At 41.5% G+C, this 17,148-nt stretch overlaps 1 protein-coding gene and 1 pseudogene across 3 annotated transcripts; one reads left to right on the forward strand and one right to left on the reverse strand.

Moving 5' to 3' along the window:
• The first annotated feature begins 1,540 nt into the window (after positions 1-1,540).
• On the forward strand, positions 1,541-6,115 carry LOC310871451 (exostosin-like 2; annotated as a pseudogene). Its single transcript, XR_014571084.1, has 4 exons — positions 1,541-1,683; positions 2,382-2,816; positions 2,880-3,083; positions 5,724-6,115. The product of XR_014571084.1 is annotated as an exostosin-like 2 (transcript).
• Positions 6,116-8,227: 2,112 nt separating this feature from the next.
• LOC310871437 (presenilin-associated rhomboid-like protein A, mitochondrial) lies at positions 8,228-16,899 on the reverse strand. Of its 2 annotated transcripts, XM_083782966.1 has the most exons (10): positions 16,798-16,899; positions 13,206-13,425; positions 12,918-13,022; positions 12,655-12,787; positions 12,050-12,145; positions 10,864-11,013; positions 10,370-10,440; positions 10,155-10,256; positions 9,691-9,788; positions 8,228-9,472 (listed from the first exon to the last, which is right to left on the reverse strand). In XM_083782966.1, the coding sequence occupies exons 1-10, from the start codon at positions 16,881-16,883 to the stop codon at positions 9,322-9,324; spliced, it is 1,212 nt and encodes a 403-aa protein (XP_083639092.1). In that variant the 5' UTR covers positions 16,884-16,899; the 3' UTR covers positions 8,228-9,321. The 2 variants fall into 2 exon arrangements, with proteins under 2 accessions (XP_083639092.1, XP_083639093.1); XM_083782967.1 differs by lacking the exons at positions 8,228-9,472; positions 9,691-9,788 and adding an exon at positions 9,913-9,978.
• Positions 16,900-17,148: the final 249 nt, after the last annotated feature.

The raw sequence follows: 17,148 nt of genomic DNA on the forward strand, positions 1-17,148 counted from the left end.
AGGGATATGCAGAAGATGCAGCAGCTGTATATTGCATAGGTCAAACGCACCTAATCCAAGCTGGGGAATGTGCAGTCCGTTAGAAAGTGGAACATTGGGACAGTTCAGAGAAGAACACATGATGGAAAAAGCCCAGACTCACTGACGTGAAAGAAGGTAAAAAATCCGACAAGAATAGAAATTGTGTGAAGAAATACATTAAAAACAAAGTCAAAGAGAAAGGTCTGCCGACCTGATCGCCAGATCACTGCAGCCCTGTGTTTTGATCTGGGTAACTTGTAAAATGCAGTTTCCGCTTCCTATCAACTACATTCGGGATCAATTCACTTAGCAGGTTTCAGATCCGGGCATCCGGCTGAGTAATCTCAGCAAGGCAGATGGCTTCTTGGTTAGAGTGGGTGACAATATTATCACACGAAAAGATCAAATTACCTACCTAGGTTCCATCCTGGAGGCCAATCTTTCCGGTGATAAGATGGCCACCAACGTAATCAAAAAAGTCAATCAAAGAACAAGATTCCTTTACAGGATCTCCTCACTGGTCAGCAAAAACACCTTGAAGACCTTAACAGGAGCCCTCGTACAAGGTTTCTTTGACTATGCATCCACCTCTTGGTACCACAGCACCTCAAAGGCCCTTAAAACAAGGCTCCAGACCTCCCAAAACAAACTGGTCAGGCTCCTAATTGGCCTCACCCCCCGAACCCACCTCACCCCTGCCCACTTTGACAGGCTGGGATGGCTTAGGGTCGACGACAGAGTACAGCATCTTGCAATGGGTCTGGTCCACAAGATTCGATACACCACCAAGATACCCATGTACCTGTCTAAATACTTCCTTAATGTAAGCGAAGTCCACACCCACAACACCAGAGGGAGTGCAACAAACCATGTACAACCCAGATTCGGCACAAACAAGGGACTAAATTCTTTTCGCTCCTATGCCACCAAAATGTGGAACGCCCTACCAACAGTCATTAAGACATGTGAATCCCTTGACTCCTTCAAAACCGCTCTCAAAGGGCACCTACGGATGGCTGCAATTCGAAACTGGCCTCTGTAAAAACTGAATCCCCCCACCCCATTTCCCTCACTGTATATATATCTTTTCCCTTTTTGCTTCCTATATGAGATGAATTCCTGTTCTGTTCTTTAGCTACATAGAAGTGTCTATTTGTATGTCTCTAAATGTTTTGATGAATTGAACAATGTGGACCCTGTTGTAAACAAGTGTAATGCTTAATTGGGTCGTCCACTCACAGTTGACAGTCTTTTGTATTGAGTTTGTGCTTAAAATGTACTGTAAATTCTACAAACTGTTAATAAATATTTCAATCAATCAATCAAAGCATAATGGAAATGACACCTGTGCGTTTGTGTTCAAATGACCGGATACAGTCAGTGGGCTAAAACCGGATCTGAGCACTGAGACGCAAATAGAAACACTGTACTGTACTAGCAGGTTGCTATGGTAATGTAATGTATCTGTAGCTAGCCCGCTCTGAGCTAGCCTAGCAAACATGGCAGATTGGCAGCTACTTGAGGCTGACTGCAAACTCCTGTTTGTTTGTTGACAGCTGGTCGTGGAACTCTTTTCTTCAAAGTTCTTTGATGTGTCAACACATGGTGGCGGGGCGTGAAAATTAAGAGGTCTTGCTCTACCAGCTGTGAGCATAAAATGAGGTAACGTTGTTCCATTTTCTCCATGTTTTAAGAAGTTATATCTCGTTGTTTGTCAATGGTTAATTACTTCATGTAGGCTATGACTGTATACTTCATGCATAGCACACTTGGTCAACTAGAATGGCTTTTAAATATGCTTTATAAACACATTTTATTTAATTTTTATTTCTTACAAAGAAAAATATGTAATTGTTTTAATGCTACTTTTTAAAGAAGAGTTGAGAGAGAAGTGACCACTGAAGTAGCTTAAGGATTGTTGTGAGCTCATAGATAGCTTAAAAGTTGTTAAACGTGACACGATTGAAAAGTAAGTGTGCAAGTAGCTATTGATATTGATATATATTTGGCTGCTGACCCCCCCCCCCCCCCCCCCCCCATCTGAAAAGAGTTTGTGCCAGGGACCCCCAGAAGATATACAAAAAAAAAGAAAAATCAAATCAAATTAATTTCAAGATTTTGTATTTTTTCCAAAATAGCAGATAAACAAAGTGATTAAAATGATTGTGATGCTACATTAAATACTTTTGCGTTGAACCCCCTGGAATCGCCACCCAAGGACACCCATGGGGGTCCCCGTACCCCACTTTGAGAACCAAAGGTGATGATGGTCAACAGGTGATGGAGTTCAATGAACCGTGAGAGAATGAAAAAGTAGCATAACGTAACTTAAATGTTGCATCCGTCTCTTCTTGCTACAGGGTCCTTCGCAGCTTTATGGGTCTCTGGCGGCCGTATCTAGTTTGGCCAATACTGCTCCTCCTGCTCCTGGTCTGTGCGGCCTTGACCGCTCTATTGCCACCCGCTGAAGACATGGAAGTTCTGCACAGAGCATCGCCTGGCAAGTCCAACTTCGCACAAAGGAGGACAAAAGAGGAGGAGGAAGGAGAGGGATTCACTATCGTCATCCAAACGTATAATCGCACGGATATTCTGCTCAGACTTCTGAACCATTACCAGGGAGTACCCCGCCTTCGAAGGATAATCATAGTTTGGAATAACGTTGGGGAACAAACCCCCCAGAAGCTTTGGGACTCGCTGGGGCCCCATCCTGTCCCAGTGGTCTTCAAGGAGCAGAGCGTCAATCACATGCGCAACAGACTGCAGCCTTTCACTGAAATTGATACAGATGGTCAGTATTTTATATCAACTGATTGTGTGTTGTCTGATTGACATGATGCAACATTTGTCATACATAGACGGACAGACTGGTACGTGTACGTGTGTGTGTGTGTGTGTGTGTGTGTAAAACTGCTACAATATGTAATGCCTTATTTTGTCCCACAGCAATTTCCGGATCAAATTGTTGGTTTTGTCCCTCGAAAACATGTCTGCATGGCGCGTGGAGTGTATAGCTATGGTAGCTTTGAGCTGCAGGATCCAGAAATAGGTGGAGGGGACAGGTATGTCATCCTTCAACTACTTTTCAACCTATTGTGGGCAATGTCATTTTAGGCCAAAAATAGCAGCAGTCTTTTTTCTTTTTATTTCTTTTTTTTTTTTAAGATATTTTTTGCGGCTTACGCCTTTTATTGATTTTTGAAGGGACAGACAGTAGGCTGACAGGAAACGGGAGAGAGATGGGGGGATGACATGCAGTAAAGGCCGTGTCGGGTCCGGGAGTCGAACCCGCGGCACACTGCGACTGGATTACCAGTCCGGTGCCCAGACCGTTACGCTACGGCCTGGGCCTTCTTTTTCTTTCTTGAGACACTTTCTATTTTGTTTATGTCACCAGGGAGTAAACACATTATATTTTTAAACTGATCTGCCAGGGGCCTGTTTCACGAAACTTTTTAAATCCTGATCTTTACAGCCTGGTTTATTCCGTTCCACTAAAGCCAAGCGAGGCTCAGAATTGGTGGATTTGGCGAGCCGGGATCAGCAAGCCTGGCTTAATAGACAGTCTGGCTTTTTGTCTCTAGACCCATTCTGTAGAACACAGATTTACTGATCCTTCTTCTTCATGGGGTATTAAGGCAGTTTGCATCCTTAATAGTTGCATTACAGCCCCCTTCTGTATATCTCATTATCTTTACTAATCTATTCAAGACTTACTGATACAAGGACTTAAGCTTCTAAAATAAATACTGCGGCTGTAATTAAAGAGAGAACATACTCTCAATAGTGGATAGACTGAATGATTAACTACCCCAAAAATATAGTTTACATTTTACCACTACTATTAACTTAAAACAGAATTCTTAATATTGTAAGCATAATGATATTGTCGCATTGTGATATTTGGCCATAACTCCCTCCTCTGAGGGAGCTACCTTTGTGGAAGGGGGTTGTTGTCCAGACAGGGGCCAGCAAAGTTTGTGCTATTGCCATTGAGAATGCATTGGGCGTTTAAGTTAAATAACTCAGAAACTACAAAACATTCCAAAGTAAAAAGTTCCAGCATGTGTCTCCACAGTAAGCTGAATTTTACAAAGTGTGAATGGAGTTTCTAGGTGAAAGTGATTTTTTGAAGTGCCACTATCTGCCTATAAATGTCACTATATTTCTAAAACTATGAAACATTTCAAAGATTCCTTTTCAGGCACACATGTCCACCATAGGATGAACCTAAATAGGTTTGAATGGGGTTTCTAGGTGTAAGTATGTAGGACTAGTAGTGGGTGAAACGTTACAATGGTAATATGTTGTAAAACAATGAGTAATGGTAATATTTAGTGGTTTTCACTTTTACAAAAAATAATAATAATATAATATAATAATTCTTCTTAACCGTGCACTGCACTTGCACGACAGCAAACCTATTCATGGGGAACATTCACCAAAAGCAGCTGATCTACAAGCTCACAAGCTGTCATGATGTTGTGCAGCCTATATATTTTGGTTATTTGATTTTATATAGTGCTTAAATTAGTCCTTTAATGCAGACCGATACAAATAAGGCAACATAAACCCATAATAATTGAATAAATCTGGAAAACATCATTGGTTTGTGATCAGTTTGACTGCTTAATGAACAGTAAAGACATCAGGATTAGGTTAAACCTGGCTGTTAGGGCCAATTCATACTCCTATTTTAGAGCCGAATAAAAGTCGGTTCGGCGCTTAGAGCCTACAATTTGACGTCATTTGAGGTTCGGGGGGGCGGGTACCGTCCTAAAGTTGGCTCTTCTGTGCTGCTGAAAATTTCTGACGAGCCGAAATCATTTCGGCACTACAGCGCCGAAACAGCGGTAAAATAGGAGTATGAATCGGCCCTTAGCCTGGTCCGGAGCAGGCCAAGTCCAAAGCATTAGTTTCCATGGTAACTAATGTAGCATCACTTTCATGAAACCGAATCAAGCCTCAACATATCCAGGTTAACTGGTTAAATTAATCTGGCAAGATCAACCAGCTTTCATGAAACCGGTTAATCACTGTTCCAGGATATATTAAGCCAGGATATGTGTTAAAGCCCGGCTTAATCTCTAATCCAAGTTTCGTGGAACGGGCCCCAGGTTAACCTGAACAAATTTGGGAAAACTGTAGACAGTCAGTTTCAGTGTCGTTCTTTCTTCCTCTTCCTTGTTCATCTGATTTATTAACAATTATGCAAGGTTAAATCACCATTTACTTTTCTTTCTTTGTTTTAAAGAGTTGCAATTACTGTATGCACATTCACATTTTCACACAATATCAATAAACCCATCTCTTCTCATACATATTCATCACAAATCACAATGCATCTTATTTTCCTTCATATTCCACATTCCCATGCCATGTCTGTTTACATTGCTCAGCATCAATGAATCTCAGAAAGTGCATTTGCCACCTGGTGGCGGAATGTGGAATAGTTCCATTCCTACAACAGACTCCCTGCTCATTCTCAAGACACAATAAGACTATTCAAAATACAAGAACACATTTATAATGAAACAAAAATGTGACTACACATTTGGGTACGTCACATTTACTCTTCTATTACTTTGATTACGGAATTGACCACTATATATTTTAATCCGATTTTTGCCGTATTTACACACTAGCATGTATTTGTTTTGGTTGTCGGAGGTCCACAGTTTAACCTATACTTTCCACTGCAGGTACTCCATGGTGCTGATTGGTGCGGCTTTCTTCCACCGCCACTACCTGCAACTGTTCCAGGACCAGCCTCAAGCAGTACATAAGCTGATTGATGACACGGAGAATTGCGACGACATTGCCATGAACTTTGCCGTGGCAATGCATTTGGGGAAACAGTCGAGGTTGTCGAGCATCGGCAGACCCTCGGGGGTCTTCGTCAAGCCCTACGCAACCTGGAGAAAGACGCCAGCAGCGGGTACTTCGGTGGCGTCGCCCCGAACACCTCCTTCAGAGGTCCTACTGTCTGAACAGGCTGGCACAGATCTACGGCTCCATGCCACTCTGCTTCTCCAACCTGATGCTCTGCCAGTTTGGCTTCCCCAGCTATGGCAACGACAAGGGCAAGGGCTGAGGAGCAGGAGTGGATGGATACAGTGGGATTCAATTCACTGACTGCCTGCCATAGATGGAATGAAGTCAATTGCAAGTAGAGTTCAGGTGGGTCTATGGCGATGTGTGACTTACTATTTGAAAGGGCTGGGGATTTAGATTCATACATAACCTGATGCAGTGGTTTAGTGGTCTCTACATGATGACCTATGGCCCTCGTTAAATGTATTTTTATTTCTTTTCATGTATTTGACCATCAAAGTATTAATTTTAGTCACACTTGGCTTGATAACTTCAGCTAAAGAAAAGACAAATGAGTCGTTAACTTATAAACCAAAATATTTCAACAGGCAACCTCGCTGCAGATACATTTTTGAATGAGTAAAGCATACGTCATTATTAGCATATTCTCTTCACATTTCTTAATCTGTCCCATTCATAATGTAACGGAGCCCTTCCGGCCGTGGAGGACCTTCTTACTTTTGAATACCAACACAGATGGTGCTTTTCCTTTTTTTCCCTCATAAATAACGCTTTAGCCTGATGAGGCAAACATGTTATTTTTGTATTATTGCCAAAGCTGCCTTTACTTTAGTGTTTACAACTGGTGTACCTTGTTATGCACTTACTTTAAAAGCCAGCAGATGTCAGTCTCATCTTAGTAGCATTGCTGTACAGACATGAATGGTGCTGTCTAGAATTTTATAGAAATATGTCTGTTTTAGAAGGCGGCACAGGGTCACTTCTCACTTTAAACTATGTTGATAGACAAATCATATTTAGCCTTAAAATCTGATTCTGTGCCATAGTGATACAATGTCTTATCAGTATCTACAATTCCAACACAATCTATTATATTATCTGTCACGATTTGTTTATCTAGTGGGACTTTTCCCCCGTCCAGTTTCAATAGATCTGTAATGACAACTATTGTTTTTTTGCTGTGTAAAACTGTGAATGTGCAGAGATCAAATATTGCTGAACAATAAATTCTGTTGATCTTCAATCTAGATCTAGACTCTCAAGTCAGTCTCTAAACGCTTTGCTCTCTTCTGTTCTTTACTCAGTTTCTGACCTGAGATCAGATTCTAAAAATGTCTTCTACATCCTGACAGTTTTCTGAAAAAAGTCAGTCGTTCTTTGATTTTTCAAAAATAGCAGACCTACAAGCTCGTAGCGCGCCACTCAGTGGCGCGCTATGAGCTTGTAGATCTATTTTTCAATGGCTAAAGCATAACATAATGCTAACACCAAAGGGGGTTCCCGCCCAGAATGGGTTCTGATCTGTTGATGGAAAACCCATAAACACTTAAGCCCTCCTATATAATTTGTTGTATGACAGAGTGTAGAACAGATTGAAAACGCCCTGCTAGGTTCCCGCATTCATGAATAAATTGACCCGCCCCGGCAAAAAAACACGTCATGAGTTGGGTCCCTGCATCACTAGAGCACAATTCAAATAGCACAATTCAAAATAGTCATTGCATGCGAGAACCTTTATCCTGATAGCTAAAATGTTTGATTGTTGACCATGATAAACTAACATATAGACACACACCATTCTCAATAATAAGGGCATAATTAATGCAGGATTCCCAATAGTATAAAAATAGTTATTCTATTGTATTACTGTAATTGCAATGTTTGTGTTTCAAGGAAACTCCAATGTCCTGTGAATGACATTTTCTTTCTACTTGATTGGAAGGCTTGATGCAGCCCTTTTCTCTACACAGTAACTACAGTATATCACAGCTATCAAGCATTTTTGAGCTATCCTTAAATCTTAAAAGGATAACTTTGTTTTTTACAACACCGTACCTTTTTCAAACCAGCCTCACTGTAGAAAATCTACGCTTTGGACTATAACTCTTGAACTGTAGGTCTTACAATCAACATCTTTTTGTCAGTGGATTCTATGGCATTTCCTCCTTGGGTTGTGTTTGTGTGCAATGTTTCACGGCAATCGGAAGCTGCGTTCATGATCTGAGGCATTTTGTACTCCTGCAAACTCAATACCGTCCCATCTGGCAGTCAGGTTAATAACTCCCTAAACCAAGCAGGAATGACTTATGTCCAACTCAGTCCATTGGGTGCGTGAGGCTATACAGACAGTACTTGGCAAGAGATGAGAAAGTGGTTTAATAATAATGTTTGTTTTATTGTAATATTGTTCCAGCACAAGTTTTGACAAAAAGGAAATTGAGTTATTACAGTAAGTCAAAGAACAATGAGGTATGTTTTTACTGTACATCTCTTTCACACAAACTATGACAAACTTTTTTCGGATGGGTCTGGAAGGTGGTGTGGTGGTATTTTTAAATAGCTTTAGATTTAAATGTGCTTTAGATTGCCATTGTAATCATTGCTATGGACTAGACTCTAGTCACTATTCAGTATTCAGTCAAGGATCTCCATTTCTCTAGTAAAGACATGTTCAGGTCATGATGCCAATTTCATCCAATCAGGAGAGAACTCATACAGGATAAAGGAGGAGATAAATGGTTTATCGTCATTGAATTAATTAGTGACCCACCTAAAAATATATTTTGTGTTGAACCATTTAGACCTGAGGTCGATTCTAAAAACGCCTTCTAAATCCTGACCTAAGTTTTCTATTCTTCAAATATTTATATAAAAAAGAAAAAAAGGCAATGCATGTTGCTATATGCTGTACAAAGCAACAACCACCCCAAAAGGGGTTCTCTGATTGAAAGGTATAGTATTAGTTACATATAGGGGTTCCCGGTCTAAATGAGAGAGCTGGAGAGATGAGGAAGACCCAGACCAAACACTATAGCAATGATTCCTATCACAATAGAGCTTTTTTTTTGTTAAAAAAAAAGTTTTTGTTCAGTATAGTTTAAAAAACCTAAATCTAAACGTCACAAAAGATCATACTGTACACATTACAGTAGAATTGATCAATCCATTCCAAGCCACATCACTGATATACAGTATGCATAAAGTTGTTCAGCTGCACACACACACATGTTCAAACTAATTTAGAACTTTTCTGGACAGTCTTTGAACACATTTCTTGATGCTTGCTTAATGAGCAATTCTATTCAGCAATGTGAATAGGAAATGTGTGAGATGAAACCTGCCGTATTTACTCAAAAGTTCGGTTGAACATTTAATTGTAATAGGGGGGTTGTCTCCAAATGGAAGATCTCCCTGTACCACGACACCAGATCACTCCTCAAGGGCCAATTTCAGTCGCCACGACTCTTATTTTGGTCCAGGCCCTGCACCACTATTGACACCAGGTCCACTTCCTGGCCTGCCTCCACCAGCACCTGGAGACCGCATGGTATGCCAAAGCTTTACCAGAGGTTCCCTGTTTCTCCACATAAGCTTGTGACCATATGTTACATACCACCTGTAGGACAGAGGGACAGGATAAGTAGTATATAAATTATACGGCTCTTGCTAAAGGTTGCATTGTGCACGTCGTCTGTTGATGCATGTTCATCGTTATTAGTGATCATTCATAGGTAATGGTAATCACCTGTTCTGTGAAAATCATAATCACTAAATGTGGAAGCATAGCCATTTTTAATAATCTTAGTTTAAATAAGAAACACACTAGTTACTCACACTCCGAAAAGGGCCCCACCGAGATGAGCAGCATGGTCAAAGATCCGCCATCCCATAATTAGTCCTGCTGCATCTATGGCAATAAGAGCTTTCAAAGCCTAAGCAAGATGGACATCAGGTACTGTGAGTGACTACAGTGGGTATGGTACGGTACGGTACGGTACGGTACGGCACGGCACAACTCAAATACAACTCTTCCATGCATTCCTAGATGCATACTTACACATTCACTCACACATTGGGAACTAACCCGGTTCTTTCATGCACAGACACGGTACATTTTGTTGCCTGCAGTAAAACAGAAAACATGTATTCTTAACACACTGATATAGCGTATTACTTTAGATTAGCAGGTACGCATTTTCCGTCCGTGGAACACAATCACATGAACGCAAACAGCAATGTATGCATGCATACATACATGTATGTATGTACAGTATGTATAAAGTGTGTATATCACCTACATTTCCTGCTGAGAAAGTGATCATGGGAATGAAAAGAATCCCTAGTTTAGCTTCTGGCACCTTTGTACAGACCGCTGCCAGGACTGTCATGACAGCGCCGGACTGCAGATGACACAATAAGAGACATGAAGAAGATTGCATTTCATTTTTCTCAGTTTTTAAACAAGAGCTGAATTATTTTTATTTTATGTTATGTTGGTAAGCAGCATCCTTACCGCTCCCAACGAGGGATGCACCCGTCCGGTGGCTGTTTTACACATGTAGCTGACCATGTTGGAGATGACACCTGGAAATACAGTCTCAGGGTGAGAGTTGGCAACCGTCATGCAAATGATCAAAGAAGTGATCCACCACTCCATACCTGTTCATTTTGCTTCCGGTCTCTTTTTGTCAAAGTGAAAAATATAGTAATTTTGGAAGGTTCTCTCTTGCAAAAAGTGCAATGCATTATACCCCCTTGTCTGAGTCTGCACAAATCCATGTCGCTTACAAGGAGAGTTAAACTGATAGGAAATGCGGTCTCAAAACACCTGGCTCCCTATGGGGTATCTCCCATTTAACCCCACCTCCAAATCGTTTATTGTTCTTTCATATAGTAAAACCTAATTTGATGTAATGTTGCCATGTTGCTTGTGACAGATTTTTGCACTTTCAATTAGCGATATCATCATGCATGAATGCGGCTTAATCCGTCATCATTTCTGCATACCGGCGGATGCGTATACGGCAAGGAACTGCTCCCTGCCCAAGAGGGAGACGATGCTGGAGGAGAATGTCCAGAGGACCCACATGTTGGTCGCCATATGGATGATAGAGTAATGGCTAAAGGTGGACAGGGCCATGGGCAGGCATCGTGTTTCTGGTGAGAGAAGAAGCGAAAAACACACCATTAAAATCATTAAATGGTGTACTAATCAATCATCATGGCTTGGGCTCTCATTTAAACCATTGGGTTCCATCGTGTTCAGAGTAAAGATCCAGTGTGCCTCTTTCTGTAAGAGCAGTTTTACCATGTTACCACCTCTAGGTGGCAGGTCAACCTTCTCTATTCCAATACATTTGAGTGTGGCTGCTGACCCATGTCCCCTTTCTTTGTAATGATGGGCAATAGCATAGTCCATATTCCCATTTCGGATTGCAGCTTTATGTTCAGCTATTCTTATTTTCAGATTGCGTTTAGTTTGACCAACATATACCATCCCGCACGGGCATTTTAACATATATACAACATGAGTTGTGTTACAATGAATGATGCCCTTTATTTTATGTTCCTGACAAGTCTGTGGATGATAAAAGACCTTGGTGGTACTCGTGTTTGAACAGTGGGTACATCTTCCACAAGGGTGGTTGCCACATAGTTCAGTGTTTAGCCAATTAGCCCCAGTGGCCTTGGGTGATTTGTACATACTAGTGACAACAAAATCCTTTATATTTTTGCCTCTCTTAAAACAAAACCTGGGTGGTACTGTTGAAATGTTTTTTAAGTTGGGATCGCATCTCAATATGTTCCAATGTTTGTGGATAATGTTTTTAATTGCATGAGATGAGGTACTAAATTCCGAAACAAATGACTTTATTGTCTGTATTATCTTTGTTGACAGGTTGCAGGAGGGTTTCTCTTTGTACATTTTTATTTTCTGCCGTATGTATGGTCGATGTCTTGTAACCCCTCTCTCTGAACCTGTTATGCATTTCATTTGCCTTTATTTTGAAGTCAGCAGGATCCTGCCCTGAATTACAAGACATCGACCATACATACGGCAGAAAATAAAAACATGTGTCTCACACACATATATATATATATATATATATATATATATATATATATATATATATATATATATATATACTGTATATAATAATATTCCAGGGAGTGGTAGGAAGTGCATACTCACTGGAGGCTGGGTTGGAAGTGAAGTACTTCATCATGGTTCTCTGCATGGAGGGGATCCGCCAGCAGCACAAGACTACAGCATTTATTGCTATAATACCTGGAATGAAAAGGCACCGACGATCAGCATCTTAAACCGTTTAGACCTGGCGCTGATGCTACAAATGTCTTCTAAAATCACGATAGTTTTCTGAAAAAGCTACAGTATGTTTCAGTGTCAGTGGTTCTCAAACTATTACATGTCAAGGAGCCCCAAAATTATATGTAATTGGCCGCCGACCCCCATCTGAAAATATGTTGTTCCAGGCCCAGAAGTAAAGATTTGAGTTAAAAACGTTCGCTCTGAAAGAATATATATTCAAAGATTTGCACCACATTTTCAAGATTATTCAAAAATAGCTGATCTAGAAGCTTGTAGCGCGGCACTAGATTGTAGATCTGCTATTTTTCAATAGCTAAAGTATAATATAAGGCTTAAAACACTTAACCCAAAATGGGTTAAGTTGACAACAGTCAAAAAGTGTATATCTATGTGAGACAGTATAGGAAAGGGTGAATGAGAGAAGGAGCGAGTACCGTGTGCGTCCGTACATGTGGACGATGGCTTACCACTGACAGTTCTCTGTCCCTCGCTGAGGCTGCTCCAGAGGTCATCCGCCGTTGTCATGAACAAGATGAGCCGCTTCTGGAGATCTGACAGCTGGTTCCACCAGTCATGCCAGTACGTCATATCCTGAGGACCCTGGGTGTAACATTGTGGTGGTTCGTTAAAACATTAACTATAAGATTAATTAGCATATTAAGTAACTAATGCCTGCACAACACATAACACGTTATTTTTGCCAATCGGAAACATACTTGCGTACACTTACTTGCAAGGTTTTTTCCGACTCAACCTCTTCCCTCGCCGTCTGAACTCTTGATTTCAGTGATTCATACTGCAAAATGGCCGCCATACCAAACGAGCAGCCTGTAAACTAACATGGAGTCAGACAAAAAGACAACGGCAAGAAACCCAAACCACTGCCCCATCCATCCCATCTACAAAACGTGAAGTAAGCTACCCAATGTTATTTCTTGCTTTGGTTTGAACACGAACAGTTCCAAGATCCATGCACTTTTTACAACACAGGATGAATGAAAAGAGTGTGGAGACATACCCCTACGGTGAACATCAAGGGTTTGAACAGGTTGTTTCGTGGGACCCTGCGAGGGGGAGGTGGGGGCGCTGGCGATGGAGACGGCCCCACTTTATGTTGAACACCATCAGCGGCTTCAGAGGACAAAGTATCCGTTTCTTTGGCGACATTGCCTTTCTTTGTTTCTGGCCTCTTGGCCTCTCGTCGGAAAGCACATCTCTGCTGAGGGTATGGGCTGAGTCTGTACAAACCAGAAGAACTATAATGAGTTTTGTTTGTCCACACGGTAGGCCAGACCAGCCACAGGTGGAATGAACTGCCTTTCAACAAGGCATGACACTCAGACTGTTTACATTACAACACTGACTGACACCATAGTAGCACATAGACAAGTAAGACGCGCAAACGCGTGAAGCGAACGCAGCTCGTGTGTGTGTGGTTGTGTGTGTGTGTGTGTGTGTGCTACAGCTGCGCCCTGTGTGTGTGTGTGTGTGTGTGTGTGTGTGTGTGTGTGCTACAGCTGCGCCCTCTGGTGGCGGGCGGGTGGTGTAACAGCGTGACACACACACACACACACACACACACAGACATTCAGCCCTTGCTGTCATAGTAAGTGGCTCACTGCGTTCGCAACTAGACCAGGGGTGGGCAACTGGCGGCCCGGGGGCCACATGCGGCCCCTCCTTCACTTAATGCAGTCCGCATGCAGGTTAATATCAGAATACTGATATAGTATTGATTTCAGCTGTTACAATTCCAAACCCGCTTTAATTACTTCATGACTAGTGTGGGAGCTATATTCAGTAATTTGCTAGTTCAGTATTTGTTATATATTTAATGCATTTCTTATTTTTAGTTTAATTTGCTTTGCTTAATCGGTTTGTTTACAGCCATTATATTTGTTGCAACTAAAGCTTTTGTTTTGAAGGTGATGGGCAGTTCACAGCTGAGTCTATTTAATTAAGAGAGCACACAGAGAGTCTGAAGAGCACTGGGAAGGTCCACGTTTTTTTACCAGCAGCTAGGGAGAGCACTTCGACATCTTGTATCCCATACTATTTCTGTCTGGATGAGCAAATAAAAACACCATCAAAATTGGCTGCCCTGACTGGACATTGGTCTTATTCCTGCAACTGCGTAAGATTCGCTGCCCGGTGCTTTTAGTGGCTTTTAAAGTTTTATTGTTCATGGTGTTGATTAGCCACTACAACTAGTATTAAATGACTAGTATTAACATTTTATTGTCTTTTTGTGTCCAATATAGTTATGTTAACAGTTCATAAAGTTAACATAACTAAATGCATTTGAAAATTCATTAAAAAGTTTACTTTTCAGGATTCCAATAAAAAAATGGCAAAACATTATTCAGGTTTTCAATTCAAACATAGCAAAAAAATAGATCTACAAGCTTTTTAGCTTGTAGATCGGCTATTTAAACCTCAGTAACATGCACTGTGGCCCCTCTGGAGTGAGTGTGGAAATATATTGGCCCTCGCCATTGGAGTCGTCAAAGTTGCCAAGCCCTGGACTAGACCTAGAATGTCTGTGATCATATTGTCCTCTAGTTTCATATCCATGTGAACGTTCTGGCACAAAACATGTATTTAGTCAATTATCTCCCCTTTTTCACGAGCTGCAGTGCACACGGATGACTTTCTCTCCGGGGCGAGGGGCCCGGAATGATCGATGGACTACCACAAAAATGTCATCATAAATTGACCAGGGATGGAAGCACAAATGTCTGGGGCACACAATTGGCAGGTGGTGTGATTAATTACCCAGCAGCACCTATCGCAAGGCACCTGCCAATTGTGTGCCCCAAACATTAAGTGCTTCGCTGGTCAATAATGGTGATGACGTTTGTGATGATCAGAGGAAGTTTTGATTAATTCAGTTCAGCTGTCATTCCGGGGCCCCTTCCCCGGAGAGAAAGCCGTCCGGGTGCAGCTCGTGAAAAAGTGGAGATATTTGACTAAATACACGTTTTGTGCCAGAACTTTCACATGGATGTGGAACTAGAGGACATAATACCTCACTCCACGTCTTTGAAATGATTTAATGGGCGAGTGCAAACGGAGCATTTATCACATGTATGCCGCCGTTGCAACCGCAAGTCATGACACTGATCTATGGCTCCTGTATGTGGAATACTGTACCAACTGTATGATTGTAACAGAGACATTCTAGGGCTACACATAGACCAACACAATTGCATGGCACCCATCATCAATTCAGTACATAATGCCTGTATTATAATACTACTGATTTGTAGGATTAGGATGATAGATATGTTAGGCAAGTATAACATTAGAGGCAGCAGGATAAAATGTTTAGTGGTTAATTTAGTCGGTTTCGTTTATTTTTTGTCATATCCATTTGAAAATGTATATTAATAATAGGCCAATATGTCCATTTTCCCACTAATTTACACGGACCTGCATGTACAGGGCAGGGGATGACATTCATTCACAACAGCACTAAACACATTCATTAACATCCTGCATTTAGCGCACATGTCCAGTATCAGCATCACACACACACACACACACACACACACACACACACACACACACACACACACACACACACACACACACACACGAGATAAAAAATAGGGTGCATTTTGCATCCCAAAATGCAGTTTATAGTTAAGGGACACAATAAAACAACAACCTCTGCATTACTGCACTACTGTACTCGGCATGTACAGTAATGTCGTTGAAGTGGGACTCATGAAATGTCCCTGGGACTCATCTAAAAGACCATCCCTGTATCCCGGGACTCATTACATTGAAAACCTATTTACATCACTGCGCGCACACACACACACACACACACACACACACACACACACACACACACACACACACACACCATTGATTTGTTGCAATCAATAAATCACCTGTGCCAGAAATGGATCCGCTACTATGCCTGGGTGAGTAGTACCAGACCAGTCCCAGTATAATACCAGTAGTACCAGTACCAGTAGTATAATAATAATACCAGTAGTACCAGTAGTTAGTATAGTACCAGTATACCACTAGTATAATACCAGTAGTACTAGTACCAGTCTACCAGTAGTTAGTAATAGTACCATGAGTACCAACCAATATACCACATTACCACTAGTATAATACAAGTAGACAGTACAGTACCAGTACACGAAACGCAACAAACTCTCCATGACATTGCATTGCGTGTTCTGTGGCTGGCTGTAGCTCTCAGGTCCATAGCCTTAATGCAGGGCAGAATCATGGAAGCAGTAAGGCTATGGACCAGAGCTAGGCTGGCTGATGCAATGTAATAAACAGCTAGGCATAGTCATTCATTCTAGGGAGGATAACTATAATAGCTAGTATAGCTATAATGTAGTACACCTTCACATTAAAAATAAAAAATAAATCAATGCATATATATTTTGGACAGTGCTCCATTATTATCAACATGGCAACTTCCAGTAGTTGTTTACAATGACGGTTAGATAACAGACTAAACAGAGTTAACAATATTACAATGTATTATGACTTTAGAACCGCGGATTTAGCTACATTAGACATTAGACACTACCGGAACCCCAGCACGGTACATGCTTTCCGTGTGTCTCTGGTCTCACCTGGTACCTCCTCGGCACCCTGTGCTTAATGTGGATCTGATGAACTCTGTTTTGGTCCATTTCATAAAACATCCCATCCACGCCATATTCCAGTGACCCCGGCTGAAGTAGCTCCGCCCCCGTGCTGTTCACTACTACCGGGGAGATGTCTTTAGATCCCATAGATCGTAGGAACGATCGCGTTGTGATTGGGTAGTTTGGTGTTGTTGTCAGCAGAGCCCCGGTTGTCAGGCAACCATTGCTACGCGTCAAAAGGGAAGCAATTAACAGACTCGAATTAAATTATAGCCTTTTGAGTTTGAGCTGAGGCGATCTTATCTTGGACAGGACTTGTCTTGGACATTATCTTGG

The sequence above is a fragment of the Protomyctophum parallelum genome (genome assembly GCF_964188405.1).
Source record: "Protomyctophum parallelum genome assembly, chromosome: 14".
NCBI classification, from domain to species: Eukaryota; Metazoa; Chordata; class Actinopteri; order Myctophiformes; family Myctophidae; genus Protomyctophum; species Protomyctophum parallelum.